This window comes from Elaeis guineensis, chromosome 10 (assembly GCF_000442705.2).
Source record: "Elaeis guineensis isolate ETL-2024a chromosome 10, EG11, whole genome shotgun sequence".
Taxonomy (NCBI): domain Eukaryota; kingdom Viridiplantae; phylum Streptophyta; class Magnoliopsida; order Arecales; family Arecaceae; genus Elaeis; species Elaeis guineensis.
The window spans coordinates 14742240-14763278 of NC_026002.2; the positions used below are offsets into that span (position 1 = coordinate 14742240).

Consider the following 21039-nt stretch of genomic DNA (forward strand, 5'->3'; position numbering starts at 1 on the left):
CAAGAATTCTTTCAAATGTAAAGGTTTTCTTCGACTAGGAAGGATAATATAATCGAGGATCGGTTCAGGAGCAAGGGCCTTTTAGCTCATGTCTTGTGCCTAACTCAGGGTCCTCAAAAACTGAAGGGCATGGGCACAGGTACAGCCAACCAATATCTTATGTATACAAGTTTTAATTGATTTCTAAGTTAAATTGTTATCTTTTATATGTGATAAAATATTGCATAATATTTCATAATTAATTTTATTTATTTGACAAATTCAATTATTTGAATAAGTTAACTATTAATTCAAGCTGGAATAGAGATTAATTCAAGCCTGCAACGATCTCCAAATAATATTCACTTGTTCCATATTTCTAATAAGTTAATTAGACAATCAAAACTAAACTTGCATTAGATTTGCCTATATAATATATATATATAAAATGATTTATTATTTAAATTTTGAAATAATTCCCAATTAAACTTTACCTGACGCTACCTTGCCAGATATTTGTCCCAGTATCTTGAACAGACACCACATCTATTCCCGCTACCCACGTACCCACCCCACGAGTCACAGCCGAACTCCATCCTCCATTCCTTCCTCTCGACGCTTCTCTCTCATGCCGTTAATGGCGCTCGCGGGACCCCCCTTCCCCCTCCCCGCCGCCAGCCCTTCCTCCCGCATTCCCGCCAATTCCAACCTCCGGCAGACGGTCGCTGCCGGCGCCGCCACCACCACCTCCACCTCGTCCACAACCGAAGACCATTCCAAGCCTCGCGAATTCCAGTACAGCCGAGCCGATCCCTCGGTGCGATGGCCCAACCTCAAGCTCGACCACTCGTTCCACCCCAAATTCCCCTCCCCTTCCCCCCCCATCGCCACCCCCAACGTCCCATCCGTGGGTACCCATTCCCCCGAAACCCAGGAAGAAAAACCCCCCGAAACCGTAGGAGAAGAATCCACCGAAACCCTAGACGGCAAGCAGTTGCGGACCCGGTCCAAGAAGATGTCGAAGCTCGCCCTTCAGCGCGCCCGGGACTGGCGGCAGCGCGTCCAGCTCCTCACCGACCGGATCCTTGCCCTTCCCCCCTCAGCCCTTGTCGCGGACGTCCTCGACCACCGTGGCGTCCAGATGACCCCCACCGACCTCGCCTTCGTCGTCAAGTGGGTTGGCCGCCACAGCTGGGCCCGCGCCCTCGAGGTGTTCGAGTGGCTCACCCTTCGTCGCCGCCACGCCCCTGGCCCCCGCCTCCTCGCCATCATCATCTCCGTCCTCGGCCGCGCCCACCAGGACGCCCTCGCCGAGGAGGTCTTCCACCTCTCCGACACTGGGGAGCCCTCCGTCCAGGTGTTCAACGCCATGATGGGGGTGTACGCCCGGACCGGGAGGTTCACCGAGGTCCAGGAGCTGCTGAATACGATGCGCGACCGGGGGCTTGAGCCCGATCTCGTGAGCTTCAACACCCTCATCAATGCCAGGGCCAAGGCGGGATCTTTGCCCGCCGGCTCGGCCCTGAAGCTCCTCCAGGACGTCCGGCGTTCCGGGCTCAGGCCTGACACTATTACCTACAACACCCTCATCAGCGCCTGCTCCCATGGCGCCAATCTGGAGGAGGCGATGAGGGTTTTCGAGGACATGGAGGCTTCCCGTTGTCAGCCCGACCTCTGGACCTACAATGCCATGGTATCAGTGTACGGCCGGCGTGGGATGACCCGAGAGGCGGCGCGCCTATTCCGTGAATTGGGTGAGAAGGGCTTCTCGCCGGATGCAGTTACCTATAACTCTCTGCTGTATGCTTATGCCAGGGAGGGGAATGTGGAAATGGTTGAGAGGGTTTGCAAGGAAATGGTCGATGCAGGGTTTAAGAAGGATGAGATAACCTATAACACCTTCATTCATATGTATGGGAAACAGGGGAGGCTTGATTTAGCCCTCCAGTTGTATGATGACATGAAGTCAGAGGGGTGCGCTCCCGATGCTGTGACCTATACTGTGCTGATCGATTCGCTTGGAAAGGTTGATAGAATCGCTGAAGCAGGGAAGGTGATGTCGGAGATGGTAGATGCTGGGGTGAGGCCCACTCTAAGGACTTTCAGCGCTCTTATTTGTGGATATGCCAAGGCCGGGATGCGGGTTGAGGCGGAGCAGACATTTGATCATATGGTGAGGTCAGGCATCAAGCCAGATCGTCTAGCTTATTCAATCATGTTGGATATTTTTTTGAGGTCTAATGAGATTAGGAAGGCGATGGCATCATACCGGACTATGATGCGTGATGGGTTTTGGCTGGACAATGGCCTGTATGAGGCCTTGCTTGGAGTTCTTGTAAAAGCAAACAAGAATGAGGAAATCGAAGAAGTTATTAAGGACATGGAGGAGGTGTGTAGGATGTGTCCACAAGTGATATCGGCACTTCTTGTCAAGGGTAAATGCTTTGTACATGGAGCTGAGGTTTTAAAGAAGGCTGTTGCCCAAGGCCAAGAGTTTGATCATGATATCTTGTTAGGTATATTGGATGCCTATGTGGCATCGGAGAGGCAAACAGAAGCACTTGCTTTGCTTGAGTTTCTAAGGGAACATGCAACCAACTCCAATCATGTGATAACCGAGGCTTCCATAATGATGCTGTGTAAAAATCGCCAGATGGAAGCTGCTATTGAGGAGTATAACAAGATGAGGATGATAGGTTATGAATCATTTGGCAGAAATTCTAGCCTGTATGAATACTTGATCACATGCTGTGAAGAAGCTGGATTGCTCAGTGAAGCCTCGCAGTTGTTCTCTGATATGAAGTTTCTTGGCCTTGAACCTTCTCAAAAGATCTATGAGGGTATGGTTAATATATACTGTAAAATGGGATTCCCAGAGACAGCTCATCATTTGGTAGATCAGGCTGAAAAAGCCAGTATTTCATTCAGTGATCTTTCAACTTATATCTTTCTGATTGAGACATTTGGAAAGCTAAAGCTTTGGCAGAAGGCTGAGAGCTTTGTCTGGAAACTCGGACAGATTTCTGCTGTTGATAGAAAAATCTGGAATGCTCTAATATATGCGTATGCTGAGAGTGGTCGCTATGAGCAAGCAAGAGCAGTCTTTAATATGATGATGAAAAATGGTCATTCACCGTCTATAGACTCTGTTAATGGTCTTATGCAAGCATTGATTGTTGATGGGAGGCTCAATGAGCTGTATGTTGTCATTCAGGAGTTGCAAGATATGGATTTAAGATTAGCAAAAGTACTGTTCTTACCATGCTTGATGCCTTTGTGAGAGATGGAAACATCTTTGAGGTAAAGAAGATATATAATGGTATGAAGGCAGCTGGGTATTTGCCAACTCTGCATATGTACAGAAGCATGATTGGTTTGCTCTCCCGTGGAAAACGAGTCAGGGATGTTGAAATGATGGTTGCTGAGATGGAAGAGGCTGGATTCAAACCGGATCTTAACATCTTCAACTCACTCCTTAAGATGTACACAGCAATTGAGGATTTTAAGAAGACATCAGAGATATATCAGAGTATTCAAGAAGCCGGCTTCAAAGCAGATGAGGATACATATAATACCCTTATAGTGATGTATAGTAGAGATCGGAGGCCTGAAGAAGGTTTTACTCTTTGAATGAGATGAGAAAGCAGGGTCGTGAGCCCAAGTTAGATACTTACAAAAGCTTATTGGCTGCATGTGGTAAAGAACAGCTATGGGAACAAGCTGAAGAACTTTTTGAAAGTATGCGGTCAAAGGGATATAGGTTGGATCGTTCCTTCTATCACATAATGATGAAGATATATAGGAATTCTGGCAACCATTCTAAAGCCGAACACTTGCTATCCTTAATGAAAAAGGATGGTATTGAGCCAACGATTGCCACCATGCACATGCTTATGGTTTCTTATGGCAGTGCTGGGCAGCCTCAGGAGGCAGAAAATGTGCTTAATAACTTGAAAAGTTCTGGCCTGGATCTCAGTACATTGCCATACAGTTCTGTTATTGATGCCTATCTCAAAAATGGTGATTATAACTTGGGAATAATGAAGCTGTTGGAGATGAAGAGAGATGGAGTGGAACCGGACCATAGAATATGGACATGTTTTATTAGAGCTGCAAGTTTGTGTGAGAAAACTAATGAAGCAATGGTTCTTCTTAATTCACTATGCGATATTGGGTTTGATCTTCCTATCAGGTAGGTTGACCAACTTAGAAATGTTCTTCAAAAGAATGTGATTTTCTTCCTCTGTTATTAGTAAATTCAGCTCTCTTCTGAATGACATTAATATTTAACCATATGTTCTGTTGTATAGGCTTCTGACTGAAAAAACTGGGTCACTGGTCATGAAGGTTGACTGTTTGCTCGACGAACTAGGGCCCATGGAAGACAATGCTTGCTTTAACTTTGTCAATGCATTGGAAGACCTCCTCTGGGCCTATGAACGTCGTGCCACTGCTTCATGGATTTTCCAACTAGCAATCAAGAAAAACATATATCGCCATGATGTGTTTCGGTATTTAATACTTTGTTATCTAAAGTTTCACATAAATAATTTTTGTCTCAGTAATGATTTTTCAGCATATCCATACACATTAATGTTGGTTCATATGCCGTTATTCTGTCAGGGTAGCATTGGGAAGTGAGATGACTGCTATGTTAGACTCACATGCTCCTTGAACATAAAGTCTTACAGTAGTAACTGGCTTGATCTTGGCTTCTTGAAATAAATATTTATTGCTTTCCAAATGACATCTTAATGGTAGAATGCTTGTCATAATAGTATATCTCTTCTATTTGGTGAGCTTCAGCCCTCTGTTATGCACAAAAGAAATCTTTTATTATAATAAAGTACTTTCTAGACAAATAGAATGATAGGTTGTGATTCTAAGTTTCAATATGTAAAAGTATATGACTTTGCAGTTTAACTTATCAGAATTTGTAATTTGTACTCTAGAATTTGGTAAAAAGACAACTTGTTCAGCAAAATTAATTAATTGTTCAAGAAACGGGGGGGGGGGGGACTATGTTCATTATTTTGAAACTATCTAAATAGACAAGACTTAGGGGGCAAAAGGTTTCACTGGCACTTTTTTTCTATTTTTTTATGTACTTGTTAAAATGGATGCATATTTCATTCATATCATGCCAGTATTTGGCATAGTTTATCTTTTAGTCACTTTGAAATTAACTAATGACAGCATGAACACAATAGTTATAAATGTTGATGATTGGTATTAGTATAACAGTTTTCTTCATTTGCAGGCAATATTAGCTAATATTTATATTGTTGTTGTATAAGATTATTTTTATTAACCTCTAGTAGTAGTTTGACTGGTTTGTTGGGCTTATTGCTCAAAATTGTGTTTCCTGTGTTGCTGCTTTTCTAGATTAAAGATTTCTTATAGTTTGGTAGTTAACATATTCCTTATGTTTTATTGTTGTTATATTGATGTTCATCTGTACTTCAGCTTTCTTTTGTTCTTATGTGATCTTCTGTTTTAAAGCTCTTCTCTGATGATAGGACTGAAATATGTATACTATTTTAACCAAGAACCAGGGGATTTTGACTAATGTAAAGATTTTAGCAAGGATGTGTAAAGCTGGTGCTTGAAATAAATCACAGAGCTTATATGGTCAATTAAACAGGCTGAAGAATCATAAATAAGATGATGAACATGCTAGATGAATTAACAAGATTCCTACTTGTGAAAATCTAAGGTGAGTCACATAATATATGGTGGACTTATAATATACTTGGACTTAGAACAAAACTTGTGGATTATAAGTAAGATTGTATAAGCTAGGCTACTGCTATCAATAATTTAAGGTGATTCAGCAGCTTCATCACATTATAGTCTAGATGATGTTGTATTGTACAGACTGGTGTGTGTCTTCATGCTAGTCATTTGATGGCCTAATTGATGATGTAGGGTTGCAGAAAAAGATTGGGGAGCTGATTTCCGAAAGTTGTCTGCTGGTGCTGCTCTTGTTGGACTTACTTTATGGCTTGACCACTTGCAAGTAAGTATTTTCAAGCTTTAATGGCAAGGTTTTGCATATTGTTTAGGTGTTCTTGCATGTAAACTCCATGTTTTCTCAGTGCTATTGTCTATTCATATTTATTACCTGATACCTCCATTTCTGAGGCGCATAAAAAAAAATGCCATGTCAATTAAATCTTTTAAACTATGTTAATGTTTTAAACAAAATGTCAGACAATTTGGGTAATCTATGCTGCCAAATGATAATCTCACCTTCCTAGATGTCTTTTCTCCTTTTGATCTTATTTTTCCTTGTTCTTTTGCCACATCCTATACTCACCAGGGGATATGCTCACATATATTTGCTTTCCTACATTCCTTGTTGCAGGATGTGGTATCTGACTATACCATTTATGTTGCAACAGGACGCTTCACTGCAGGGGTCTCCTGAGTCACCAAAGTCTGTTGTTTTAATTACAGGGACTGCTGAATACAACATGGTTTCCTTGAACAACACTCTGAAAGCATACCTTTGGGAGATGGGCTCGCCTTTTTACCATGTAAAACCCGTAGTGGGGTCCTTGTGGCAAAAGCTCACTCCCTTAGGATGTGGTTGAAGGACTCTTCTTTCTGCATGGACCTTGAGTTGAAAGATGCATCATCTCTTCCTGAGTCAAATTCAATGAAACTCAGTGAGGGATATTTCATGAGAGCTGGTCTTGTTCCAGCCTTTAAGGATATACATGAGCGACTGGGGGAAGTGAGACCTAAGAAGTTTGCCAGGTTGGCTTTATTGCCAGGAGAGAAAAGAGACAAAGTCATCAAAGCTGATATAGAAGGTAGGAAGGAAAAGCTGCAGAAATTAAAGAAAAAGGGTGCTGTCAGAGCAAGGAAGCCAACAAGATTGCGGACAGGCAAAATTATGAGGCGGCAGCATAAAGCAGAAACAACTTCAAATTAGTTGAATATGTTATGCAGACAAGCTTCCTAGCTAAAAGTCTCAATTACCTGTGAGAGAGTCTGAAGCATTGGAGCTGCTGATGACATGTTCATTCTTCAGTGCATCACAAGATTATGCTTGAATCACCGACCAACTGAAGCAAGGAAACATTAACTAACAGATAGAAACTCAAAACCATCATCTTAACCATCAAGCCTTATCCCAACTATGTGGGATGGATCCTCATTCACAAAGAATTCTATTTCGGGCCACCTCCAATGTAAAATGTGGCACAATAGATTTGTTTGACAAAAGCGACCATATGAGGGCCTTGGACTAATCATGTTCATCAGATCTTCCTGACATTTTTCTTCGAGTTGTTGGGGCCATCTTGACATATGGCAACTAAACATTTTGTGTTCTGTTAGTTGATAACTTCTCTGGTTTCTGGATGTTTGGTTCCAATCTTATTTACAATGGTGGGGAGATTACCAGGCCAGTTTACAGAACCTGATATATATATATATATATTATGACATTTCCATGAGCTTTGGAAAATAAGTCTTAAGTCATGCTACAGAATTTCATCCAAAAATTTTTTATAAGTTGGTGCTTTTATCTGTAACAAGTTGCACCACCAATTGGAGTAGCATATTTTTATTAACATGCTTTTGTCATCTAACATCTTGGTTTATATTTTAACTGACGAATATGCACCTGGAATTTAGTTGTTTTTTGTCTGTATTTTGCAGTGCTTCTCCCGAAAAGATGTGACAATGCATTAAAGTTGCAGGCATGCTCATTCTTGGCCATGGAACCTGATTTTCCTGACTAATCTAGTTCTTGGTTGCATGAATGGATTTATTGGTGAGAAGGATGACCTCCTACTGGACATGTTTCCACCCCTTTACTTTGATGCTTTATCCTAATATGCCATTCTGATCATGTCTCGTCCCCTAAATGTTGCATTCTGAATGATATGACTGTATATGTTGTAATGGAATAGTTCATATGCTAATAGAGCTGTTGCTGTGCTGAAAAACCTGGATGATTTTTAAAAATGGATGCCTATAAGATATATATGCTGTTGTATTCTTGTCACCTGAAGTATTGTATGTGCCAGTTCCTCTTCTTGCGTTTAGTCCTGAATGGATGCGTGTCTTATCAGATAGCAGCTGTCACTTGCACATTACAATTACATAAGTACATGCTTGGAGTTTGTCTGATATATGTGAAAATATCAAGTTTCTTAGTTAATGAAAGCAGGTTAAGCTCAAAGACTGAAAAGCTCATCATTCAAATGGAAGACATTGTGTTTATCAGGCTATGCTTGAGGTTAATTGGGCAGATTATGATTGGTCGCTGATGCTTCTTCTTCTTCTTTTACCAAAAAAAAAGATCATGATTGGGTATGATAGTTGTTTCTGTATCTTAAATTCTTTTTTCAAAATGGACTTTCATCCCCTGATTTGATGGGTATTTGTATGTAGATTCCAGCAGCTTTCCTGGTGATGCAAGATCGATGACCACATGATAGAGATCACACCAGGGTTTGGCAACTGCATAGGTCACTGTGATGATTACTAGCTCTCGACGTACTCAGAAGCTCAAGAAACAACTTGGACTCAGAAACTTTCTGCATAGGATGCACACATCTGCTCAGAAAGAAAATGAAGCATGGCCTTGACTCAACAATTAGTCCTTTCAGGTAGTAATGGCTCTTCTGCTTTATATTTTGTTTGTATTCCAATATATAATCTCAGTAGTTCTGCACACTATTACAGATTTACAGAGCATCCCTTTGATCTTCTTGTTGATAAACATTTGGAGAAATGTGATTACATGTCAGAGGTCAGAGCTCATAGTTCAAAGTGGCTGTGTTGTCGACAGTCACGGAGGAAGATCTGGTAGGTCTCATGTGAACATATGATTGGGTCCTACGTACAGATAACTGTTTGATTCAGAATTCTGATTGGGACTGATTTTGGTAATGGCTGATTGGGTCAGTCTTATCTGTCGCATTGGGAACTAATGCAGGTACACCTAAATCTATGCTAAACAAGAGGTTTTTGGACATTGACACCCAGAAGCCATCCACTGCTTCATGTAATTAGAACAATGCTCAGAGAAACAAGATAATCTCATCAATAACATGTGTTAGTGATACCTTCATTCTCCTCTGCTGCAAATTTAGAGAACATATGATGACAGTATTATTGTTTTTATGCAGCTTTGTTTTTCTCCCCCCAAATCTTGTGCACTACTTTTCTTGTTTCCTTTTTGGTGTGCGCGGATTTTTATTACATATCTATTTACAAGTTGCAGCTGTGTAGGGCTTCCTAGATCACCGTAGCTGAAATGTGCTCTACATGAGGTCTTCTTAAGGCTGCATACTTTCACATAAACTACACCCTCAAGCATGCCTTTCAGAGCTGAAGTACAATTCCTACCATTTGTCAAGCGATATTGCTATTTTTGCTGGAAATATTCACTCTCTGTGCATGCTTAAAGTTATCCTTATTCTGCCTAGACCTTGAGTACATGAAGCCATTTGTGAAGCTACTCAGTATATTTTACAGAGTCCTGAGGCTCCAGCCTAAAGAAGCTATAACCAACGAGAGATGTTCTGTTTTCACCAGAGATATGTTTCTTAGATAGTTGTCTGGACCTTATTAGGTGTTACTATTTCGAATTAGTTTACTAGCTAGATGCAGGTGTGGATGCTTTTGAGATGATCTGCCAAAGATGTGGACATATTATTACCCGTTAATCTACTTTGGAGGCTGATTGCTTGAAGCGAAAAGGAAATACAGGAGTGTTCTCTCTCTAACACACGTAGACGCGCAGACATGTATGTTTATGTACCTTTTCATTTGTTTTGGGAACTCTACCTGCTTGGTATTGCAAAAGCTTTCCAGGCTTTACTCTTGTCTGCTAAAACAGTATCCTTCCAGTGTCTCACTACGATTTGGAGCACTCTAAGAACCATGGTTGGCAATACCAGTGAACAGTAAGTTGTTAACTGCGTCAAATTTTTGACAGCTGGTGATGTAATGCCACAAAAGAGTTTCTGAATGGGTTTGAGTGGCTAAAGGCCGGTGCATTTTGGTGGCTTTGTTTTGAGTTGGGGGCGTCGGACCCAGCCTTTGTTTTTGCGTCTTGAGATCATGTCGTCTTTGGTGAGACATCATAATATGAGAAATTGTTAATTATGAGATGAGACAAGACTAGCTGGCTCTGGTTTTAAACTTTTAATGATGTGGGGAACCCGTTGGATCGTGGGGGATTTGTTAGATCATGGGGTTTCGTGGAAGGGGTATATGTAGCCCCATAATATGAGTGGCTGTGATGCAGACTTACTCCATGATATGATGTCAGTGAAGTGAAGAGTACCGCCTCAACGAAGCAAATGGAAGCAGTGGATCCAAAGTTTCATATACTCGCTTTTTAAAACTTGATAAATCAGTTATCCCGGCAAGCGGCCGATATCAAGATCAACCAAGATTTCAGTTTATCTCAGCTGATAATGGTAATTTGGAAATTTGTAGAGAATTAGGATTTTTTTTAAGAACTTAGTCCATATTTTCGGGTCATCGTGTTGACATCTTGACCTATATAGCAAAGCCAAGATTAGGAACTATATTTAAACATTAATTTCAATATTTATTAATTAAAAAATTATTTAAGAAGTAAAAAAATTGAAAAGTATCAACCAGTGTAAATATATTGTATTGATCAATATCTCAGATTTTATCAATTTTATAAGCTCATTAAATAAGGCTGAGATATATATATCGGTTGGTGCCCAATACTGATATGAACCAAAACCTCGATCAATACAGTCAAGATCTCTGCTGACATAAAAATCTTGATCTTCACAGCCAATAACGTGTCTTTAACTTCTGCTAGCAAGAAAAGCAACCATGCCTTGGTAGGGCCAAGAGAACACACCTGCTCTTGACTAGTTATTAATTAAAGATCATAAGGTTGATCTCTATCTCAGACATGATATCAAAAGAGTCAGCTTAAAGAATTCTTCCAGATCATAACATTTATACGAAGTTGAACTCATGTCGTGCAATGCCTCCCAACTTTCATCGTTAGCAGCACACAACTGATATATTCAAGCAAAAAACACTACAAATCTTTTCAAGGACTTCAATTAAATGCAAGTTTACAGGATCACGCTAATATCACAAATATGCACCCAGCGGCCAGAATTCTGAAACACAGCATTATGCAGCCGAGGAATTTAATCAGGAATCCTGATTATACTCAGATCCAAGCGGAACTACATTCCACGGACAACAACATGCTAAATGACAGGCATGGACACCAGCATTCACCTTTTAAATCCATGGATGAGCAATTGATTGCATCTAGGTTTAGAATACACAAAGAAATAGTTCGATTTGAGCAACTTCTTTGGAGATTAACTTCAAAGTTGATATCTTAGAGGGTGCATAACCTGTCACATCATTAAATCCTGCCTAACCTGATCTCAAGAAGCAGCTTGTCAAAAGCAAACATATTTTACCCTGGCAATCACTCTGCATTCACACAACAGCAGACATGAGCAAAAAAAATATGACACCCGCAGCAAAAAATTCTCTCCAAATTTAATATACATAATCTAATCCACAAACACATGCGCACATACTAATAAAAAAAGAAAGAAAAATAAGAACAATTTCATGATATGCTCATTTTGATATCTGATATATTGTTATCATGTCCAAGGCCAAACAATCACATATAGAGGGAATTCATACTTCGAATACATAAAAGTGAAATCTCAGCCTGCATAGATCATCAAAAATTGAACCAAAAGATAAAAACTTATTCCCTTTGAAATAGGAATGTCATAAGGAACAAACCTGAGCTATTTTAACTTAAAAATAATAACAAAAAGACTTCAGTAGACCGGAAAAAACTGCCAAGCAGTGACGTAGCTAACAAGCTTCATCACAACTATGAAGGCTTCTGGCAGTAAATGTCACTGGTTGGTAATATTGTTACACATCCAGTTTTTCCAACATCAACCTTCTTTAGAATGACATCAACAAAATGAAGTCAGTCTAATAAATTTTGATAAAAAGGATTTTATATTGTTTCCATGAATTACATTTGAAAAAGAAAAGAATGAAAGAATAACCAGGCAATATGTCTAAATAACAAAAGAAAACATGCATAAGCATTACAATTATCCAAGGATTTTATATACTCGCCTGTTGTTGGAACATTCTTCCACTCAAGACAATTTTCATTATGTCTGATGCAGATCCCTGAGACTTCAAGGAGTGTGTAAAACTTTCACAAACCACAAGTTTAAAACGACAGACATCAAACAGGAAGTTCTCTAATTTCTTCTGGGGCTATATCTCATTAATGAGTACCAGGTTTTGACGTGTAGGTTGGACTGGCATTATAAAGTCCAGAAAGTTGTAATTAGAATTCCCCTGCCCTCCCCCCTCCCCACCAGCACCAAACTAAATAAATAAATAAGAGAAGATATAGCATGTTTACATGCAGTCAGCAATTAGAAACCATCTATGAAGAGTATGTAAGCAGGAAGTACACTTCACTAAAATGAAAAGTCAATGTCCAATTGTGTAACTCCTTTGATGCGGCAATTCTTTGTTGGCCCAAAAATGCAGATGACTACAACATAATTTCATGGACAAGGTCATACATGTGACTGGTGGGAAAAAAAAAATCGTGTCAAGATGTAACATTGCTCTAGAGTACTATGAGGGTACTGTATCATGAGCCACTCAAGTAGAACAGACCAAACAGTAACAAGCATGACCAACATATACCAAGTTGAGGATCTTGATTGTTCAATTATATTGAAAACAGGAGAAGTACCTAGTAACTTGCTAGGAGTATAGTGACTCTTGTATCTCCTTTTGTCAAGTAACTTTGATCAAGTTGCAAAATAAGAAAGGGATAATTGAATCCTTTCTTGGAAGTCTGCAATCCTAAACTTCACCTGGTGTCCAGCATACAGCCATCAATTGAATGTCATTTTTCTAGTGGTTGACTAGAAGGAAGTCCATCCAGTGACCTTTTCTTTCTTTTGACAGAAGAAATGACAACCATTCTCATATGCTTATCATCCCTTCTATCAAACCAACCTATAGTGCAAGCAATCAAGTTCATTCATCATAACCAAATATCAATCTCAATCTTTTCTATCTGGTTAGGGAAAGTAGCAAGTTTATTGACCAAAAATAGAAATACCAGTACCATGCAAGAGTACTAAGTTAGCCATGTGGAAAATTCACTTTTCTATCCCCTGGAGAAACTATCATCTGGCTCATCAGAAGCTTAATTTGCACGGTTGATCATAACCTCTCCTGTTGTAGAGAATTGACCTGGCTCTAACAATGTGAGAATCCAAGTATTGTTGTTCCAAAAAAGTTCTCTCACAAATCTCACAGTCCCCTGCATTGCCACTGCCAGTTATGCTTCTATGGACAGATCACAAAATAGCTTCATGCACACTGGCTCCTGCAATTTTTAATTTCAGGTTTCCAAGGAACCTGGAATTCTACTTAGCAATCATCAAAATTGGACCTTCAATCTGTAGAATCCATGTAGTGTCCTGGATGTCTCTCCTTGATAGGAAGAGGCACCTCTCCTTTTTAAGGATCATGATGGTGTAGTTGAACATGTAAGTCTCCGCTAAGCAAGAAGCACATAAAAGATCACCAATATTTCAGTATTGTCAATAATTTGGGCTAATTCAAGGTGCTCCTACCATGATCTCAAAGAACATTCTATTATACTTTTTGAAGACAAGCCAAAAAGGCTAGTGGTGACATTCTTTTCTAACCAGCCTTGAGCAGGCTTGAACAGAGGACAAGAATGTATGTTCTCGGACTGTGGAGACTCCTTTTTTTCCACTACCTTTGTAGACCCTCAGTTTAGTACAAGTTTCTATCAATGCACTCATATTATATGAACCAGCATTTCAATATTTAACTGGTTTCCAGCAATTTACCAATTTTTAGGACCAATCCATAGGCCACTAAAGCCACCCAAACCCATGCGATTGTTACAGTGACTTTTTCTTATAAATTTGGGTCTTGGAGTTTCATGTAACAGAGTCAGATGATTGATTAACAATGAAAAGGATGATTCCTTCAATTTTTAATATTGTGGTGTGCTTCTGCAATGAAAGTGCAAGATCTTCAAACCCTACATGTGCCTCCTAGGTCCTTGAGTAAATCTGGTATTATCCTTTTCCATTTACTCTTTTTCCCCTTATCTCCTTTTTGTTCTCTTTCCACTCACAATCTACATTTCTTCTAATTCTTCATCAAAAACACCCTTTTATTTTTCATATATTTTTAATATCATATATATCTCAGATTTTTTCCCAAGAAATTCCAGTAATCATTTGATTTTAATTGCATAAACCCTTAATAGTTCAATATAGACCCTATAATCCTAAACCCTAGGTTATATATTAGCCAAGCATTACCTATTTTCTTCAAAAACATGATCATGTTAATTCAGTTTTGTTGAAAATTCAGGTCTTGACCTGAAATTCCAGAAATATATAGTTTGCAACCCTATCCTAAACCCTAATAAGGTCTGTTCCCTTGACTTCCCTACATTAGTTTGGTATTAGAGCTTTTGGTATCCCATAAGTTTCCAGATATGATCATGGTGCTGGAAGATTACTTCCACTGATATGATGTCTGACCAGATGCGACTATGCTTTGTTAAGACACGAAAAGGTTGAGCTTACACATGGTGGAGAGGCATAAAAGGTCAGATGATTCATTGAGGCCGAACCCCTATCATCAATTGGGATGAGATGAAGAAGCCACTTCAGGAGATGTATCTGCTGTCCTACAACAAAAAGCTCTTTACCTTTCAGAATGGCAATAGATATGCCCAAACTATTTCCAAGAAGGTTCCAATAGAAGAAGTCTATGAAAGATGATGAAATTTCCCAATGCTAGTAGGCCCAATTAAGGACAAATCTTGGCTATGCAATGGAAAGCTTGAAGAAAAAGCAACACATGCAAAGAAATCAAGCATCTTATAACTTGGGTATTATCAGACATGTACAGAAGCAATAACAGTAAAGATTATGCCAATCAAAAAGCCACAAGTGCATTTGAATCAGATTGGTTTATAGGGCAGTAAAGATGCATCAAGTCCACTTGGGTGACTATGGAAGTAAAAGAAGAGGTGAAGGAGTTTCCCTAAGAATTGGAATATATGCAACATGCTAAAGGCCTTTTGGAAGAAAATTTGGTCACAGAAGCAGCTTCACAAGATGCATATAGTATTGAAGAATCTTATGAAATACAGTCGATGAAGCTATGAGTGTCAAAAATTTTGCAATGATACTAGAAGAAAAGGAGATGAAATCTACCGCTGATCCCTTGGTAGAAGGCTGTTTGGACTTTGAATGCTGAGTGTCATCAAGGAGAAGTCAAAGAAGTTGGAAATTTTGATCCTCAAGATAGTCTGAAATTTAAAGGACATGTTTGTCCACAGGACACTCCAAAGTTTGAAGAGGTTCTTTTCTCAAGTGAAACATATGCTGATAATACTTTGTATTCATCTAGAGGAACATATCATTCTAGGAAAAACTAATTGGAAAATTGTTGAAATCAGGGCTGATTCAAAGGAAATCAAGAACTATTTTAATCAAATGCAGCCATATGCGGTGTCTTTGTACATCAAGTGGAGTTCTAGTTCTACACATAGCATACTGCAACATCCAGTGTGGGGCATTCATCATCAATTAATCATCAACTGAAGGATCTATCAACATGGTTTTAGCTTCAACGAACTCAAGATGCGTTCCTTCATAAGGGAAGTGAATGATGTAGACCCAAGATTATATATTAATGCATCAAAGGGATGAAACTTAGGATTTTTTATTAGATTTAATTTCAGTCATCAACTTTATGTATTTTCCTGGTTAGTTTTAGTTTCTATGAGTTATTTTGGAATGAAGGGGATTCAAAGATCTCTCACTACATTAGACTGCTTAATGGGTTGAGTTAGTTTAGTGGTATTGTTCATGGCACCATTCACACTACAGTAGCCACAAACAATAACCATGCCTTATGGGAGGTAGTTTTGGGATTATAAAAGATTGTTAGGATTTCTTGGAGTTTCATGTAACAAAGATAGACAATAGGTTAATGAAGAAAGGCATCATTCTTTTGGTTTTTTTCTTTTTTCCCCCCCTTTTGTAGTGTGATTTCACAATTGAGGTGGGAGACCTTCAAACTCTAGATGTGATTCCTATGTCCAGAAGTGAGACCGGCATTATCCTTCCTCTTCCCTTTAGCCTTTTTTTCCCTTTTTCTTCTTTTCATTTTTTTTCCACTCATAATCTTCCTTTCTTCTAATTGTTCTTCATCAGAATGTTTTCTATAGAGCTTTTGTATCACATACATCTCAGATTTTACCAAGAAATTCCAGCAAGCATTTGATTTCTGTTGTTTAATTGCATAAACCCTTAACAATCCAATATAAACCATTAGAATACTCAAACCTCGGTCAGACTCAGCCAAGCATTACCTATTCTCTGCAAAAATGTTACCTTTTAATAAAGTTCTACTGAAAAATCTGTTCTTAACCTGAAATTCTGGCAACATATAGATTTCAACCTTATCAAAAACCCTAATAAGATCTCTTCCCTCAACTGTGCTACATCAACTATCCAGCACCATGCATGCTTCAGTACCAATACAGTGTCATAAACAGTAACTAGTGCCCAAAACTTTTCTTTTTGAAGTTTTACTTGGGTCCAATAAGTGTCCCTTGAGTATATGTTAGATTATATTAGATCCTAATTTTTAGGGATTTCAATTTGATCTAAAGAAGTAATGAAGAATGTTTTTTTCTCAATTTAAATAGTCCTAGATTACTTGTATCACAAGTCGTGAAGAGTCTATATAATGGCCTCTTAGGGCTAGATGAAGAATAAGTGTATGTGGCTTGTTTTGAAAAGGCCAGGTTCCACCCTCTTCTCTATCTTTCCTCCATCCTTACCTTCTTTGGCTTGCTAAATTATTGCATTGAATTTTCTGCATCCCGCATTAAATTTATGCACATAAACTTCTATATTTTCTGAATTTTGCTTTCAATCCAACACCAAAACCATCCTGATTGCCATGAAACCTTATATTATAATTCCTAGTATACCTAGAGATTCTCTAATTAGCAAGCCAGGTTTAATTGAATTTTCATTTAATCATAAAAATCGAAACCCCCCTCTGCTGCACCTATTCCTGATAACTGAAAAGCAAGCTAGCCAATTGTTCATTGAACCTTCAATGCATATGTAGGCCATCCCTCATGGTCCTGCATTATAGTCCCATATCTATAGTAATATCTTGGTAGCATAATGTCATATATAGCCTGTCCATATAGATAGCAGAATAAATTCTTACACGCACGAGGTGACCAATCTGCTACCAAATTGGCATGGAAGACATAAAAAGCTTAAAGAAACATAAGAATGAGGCATACGTCAATATCCTATAGTTGATGCTTCAAAAATTTTGACATGCATGGATGCTGTTGCTTAAGCATGATAGTGACTTGCAGGATTCAACAGGAAAAACTAGCTATAAGAATTCTGATCATCTGAAGCATAGCCAACATAAGATGACATTCTTAATTTTAGTTTGTTGACATACATTAACCGTGCGATGAAGCAACATGATAAGCTTAGAGAGGGTTTTAGGGGAAAAAATTATAAAAGCACATCTTGAGGCTTTTTTCTGCCCCTTGTTGCTTACTAATTCCTCCCCATTTCTTTTTTTTTTTTCCAAGTCAGGGAAAAAATGGAACCATATAATTCTGCCCATCCATGAAATTTCCATTCAGCCAGAACTCACCAGCCAAAGCAACTGCTGAATCACACAGAAGAGGCATGAATACAAGTATAGAAACAAGTGTCTACTGCTCATTAACCAGGCAAATTATTGGGGGGGGTGGGGGAGGAATCATATAGCTGAGGTAGAAAATTGCTATAACTTATTATTTTTCAAACAAAAACTCACATAAACAAACTAGACTTAATATGAACATGCTAAACAAAGACCAGATCATGTCATGAATCAAAACAAATTTGCTTACAGAGGAAAAATAAACAGGTGCAGGCCCTTGAGTATTTGACAGCTCCAGCAAGATCACAAAGAAATATTATGTAGGATTGCAGACCTCGCCATCAGCTGCAATAAGAGCTTGTAAAATTCGAAGCTCTACTTGACTGATAGCAGGCACCTGCCAACTGCCCTCTAAAAATTTAAAGAATATCTGCTAAGACACTCGTCAGTCTATAATTCTTTAAAGCATCACCTTCTTCAATGTGCCCTTCTCCTGCTGAGTGGAGCAGGTGGGCATCCTTCGAAGAAATCAGACAAGGCCGCCTCTAAATCCTCGACTGAATACTTGATATACATCTCAGGGTGCCTGTCGTTCTCTATGTGATGCCGGAACCGGCCAAGGAAGGACCGGTAGGCCGGCAACAGCCTCTCCGATATCGAAATCCTCAGCTCCTCTCTTAGCTGGGTGTCCGGCACGAGCCATGTTGCCTGAGTCCTGTGGACCTCATCAAACGCTGCATTGAAAGCCCTGAACCTCTCCCTCAGCGTTGATTTCGAAACCCCGGAAGAGAAGCTCCCACTCACATGAATCCCCTCATCTCTCAGGCAGTACAGGATCCTCACCCACGTCGCCCTCTGATAGCTAGTCGCCGACTGCCGGAACTTCGCCGTCATCTTCCTCAAGTAGTTATCACCGATCAGCTCCCGGAGCTCCGGCGAGCCCTTCACCTTATGGACAATATAGTGCACGTTGTTCATCAGAAAGAGATGGGAGAGAGCACTGTCTTTGTAGAGATTGGCCTTGTTCTCAAGATTGTGCTGAAGTATAACAATGATCCAGGTCAAGTGGGAGGCCAGTGGTGACTGATTCTCCGGCTCCGGGAAGTCGACCTCCGGGCCACCAGCGCCCGAATCGTCGCCAGAGAACCGCGAGCTCGCCGAGGGCCTCGTGACGATGAGCTCGACAAGAGTTTGCTTGTAATCGGAGATGAGGCTGATGTAGTTCATCACATAGCGAGTCAGCGGGTGAATGGTGCCGCCGGGGACCGGAATCTTGGAGGGATCCCGGAGGACGGCGTTCTCCAACTCGGAGAGGATCCCCCGGATGGCCTCGGCGAGACGAGAGAGGATCTCGGCGGCCTGGGTGTAGATGGACTCGCAGGACTTGGAGCAGAACACCGCGGCGATGTCGGGTAGGAGGTCAGAGATGGTGTCGTGGAGGTCGAGAATCTTGAAGAGCTTCTCAGGAGATCGGCGGCTGATGCTGATGGCGTCGGCAAAGCCGAAGAGCTGAATCGCCGCGCCCTTGACAGTCTCGGTGAAGGGGGCGTCGTCGCCGCCGGGGACGCCACCAAGGCCGTCGAAGACGCGGTCGCAGAGGCGGCGCTCGCTGGCGAAGACGATCCGGATGCAAGCCCGGGCAGCGCGGATCCACCGCCGGATCTTGGCCTCGAGTGCGTCCCACTCGAGGCGCTGGACGTCACCTATGCTGAGCTTCTCCACGCCCAGCTGCCGGAAACACAGGTCCACCGCCGCCTTTCGGGCGGATCCGTACACCTGGACGCACTCCCGGCCGTAGCCGGCGGCGATCATCCGCTCCGCTATGCTCCGCAGATCCGCGATTGCGTCGTCCGGCACAAGATCGATTTCCCGGATGCTTCTTGTCGACCGGTAGCTGCTGCTCTTCCTCCTGTGACCCAGACTGCTCCCCACCGATCCCGACGCCAGGAGGCTCCCCTCATCAGAGCCTTCAGCGTCGGAGATATCGCCGGCCGGAACCTCCTCCCCAGACATCGAGCTCGACATGGACAACGAGCTCAGATCGACGAGCGACTCGATCTCGAACTCGTTGACTCTCGAAACCAGTATATTCTGGAACTCGTCCTCCAGCCGTGCCATCGCGATCTGGATCGCGTCCGTTGCCGCCGACGACGACGACGAAGACGACCGGCGGGGGCTGCCGACGGCGATCGGATCCTTGATGGAGCGGCAGATCTCGTCGACGGCGCGGAGGAAGCGCTCGGCATCGGAGCGGTCCCCGCCGTCAAAGATCGGAGCCGTCGTGGAGGCCGAGTCCCACCGCCTGATCTCCCGCTCCGCCGCCTCCAGATTCCCATCCGCCACCGGCGCCGCGATGGCGCCTCCGGAGCTGTCCATCATAGAAAAGATAGGATTTCTTAACGGCGGTGATTCGTGTGAGAAGAGAGAGATTGGAAGGTCTCGAGGGGCAGCTGTGGACTCTCTTGTCTTAATCTCCTTCTCTCTTTTCCTGGCCCACGAGGGAGAGGAGAGGGGGGGAGGGTGTAGGTTTAAATTTTGACTTACGGATGGGGAGAATATTCCGGTGGCGGCGTTTCAGATCCATTCCAAGACTAACGATCGCACAGTGGCGTGGTGCCACGTCTATATAGAGATTCTAATTTGGTCCCAGTGTGAGATTGATACAGGGATGGGCACCGGTGTGGAGTTGGTCCACCGGATTTATCGGACCATCGGATTCCGACTGAAGTGGATTTCGGACATGGGCCCACACGAGGGCATGCGGTGGAGAGGACTTGCCCGCAAAAGAACGCATCGTTAGATATTTTCACTCTACATTTATCCTAATTCAGCGTAGAAAAAAATTATTTCCGTCATAACGGTGTCAACGGTTTCACTGGAGGTCTATTGTCGGCGTTAGTCGAAGGTCATGGGGAGAGACGACGGATGAGGGATCAAATGAAGGGTCGGTCTCGGTCGTTTCCAGCCGTCGGATGGATGGGAACTTTTTGGAAAATTAATGTTGCGAGAATACAGCGTCGGGTCTTGGGCTGCTGTTACTGAATGGAAATAAGAGGGGCTCGAAAGATTCCCGCAAAAGAGGGACCGAGATCATTAAAGAGTGGGCCCCGCCGACCCAGGGTAGGGGTGCCTTGACGGCAGGGGGGCCAGACCGCCCCAAGGGTTAGAGGTGAGAGTGGGGTTTGTTTCGATGGGTGTGGGCTGGTGCTTAGCTGGCCGGGCCCACCGGTTTCGGGGGAGGGAGCTGCATCGCTCGTTTGTCAACCA

At 41.6% G+C, this 21039-nt stretch overlaps 2 protein-coding genes across 4 annotated transcripts; one reads left to right on the top strand and one right to left on the bottom strand.

Moving 5' to 3' along the window:
• The first annotated feature begins 513 nt into the window (after positions 1-513).
• Positions 514-7350, top strand: LOC105053071 (pentatricopeptide repeat-containing protein At3g18110, chloroplastic). The gene is given in 7 exon segments (XM_010934092.4): positions 514-3203; positions 3206-3604; positions 3607-4171; positions 4290-4490; positions 5908-5998; positions 6384-6510; positions 6513-7350. Coding segments are annotated over 7 exon segments (4386 nt in total). The 5' UTR covers positions 514-607; the 3' UTR covers positions 6920-7350.
• A 3668-nt stretch (positions 7351-11018) lies between these two features.
• Positions 11019-20292, bottom strand: LOC105053068 (exocyst complex component EXO70B1). 3 transcript variants are annotated; one of them, XR_002165667.3, is made up of 3 exons: positions 18245-20292; positions 18023-18117; positions 11019-11448 (listed from the first exon to the last, which is right to left on the bottom strand). XR_002165667.3 is itself a non-coding variant. In XM_019853454.3 (2 exons), the coding sequence occupies exon 1, from the start codon at positions 20149-20151 to the stop codon at positions 18250-18252; it is 1902 nt and encodes a 633-aa protein (XP_019709013.2). In that variant the 5' UTR covers positions 20152-20292; the 3' UTR covers positions 11019-11448; positions 18245-18249. The 3 variants fall into 3 exon arrangements, 2 of the variants coding, with proteins under 2 accessions (XP_019709013.2, XP_019709012.2); XM_019853454.3 differs by lacking the exon at positions 18023-18117; XM_019853453.3 differs by lacking the exon at positions 11019-11448 and having other exon boundaries at positions 17899-18117.
• Positions 20293-21039: the final 747 nt, after the last annotated feature.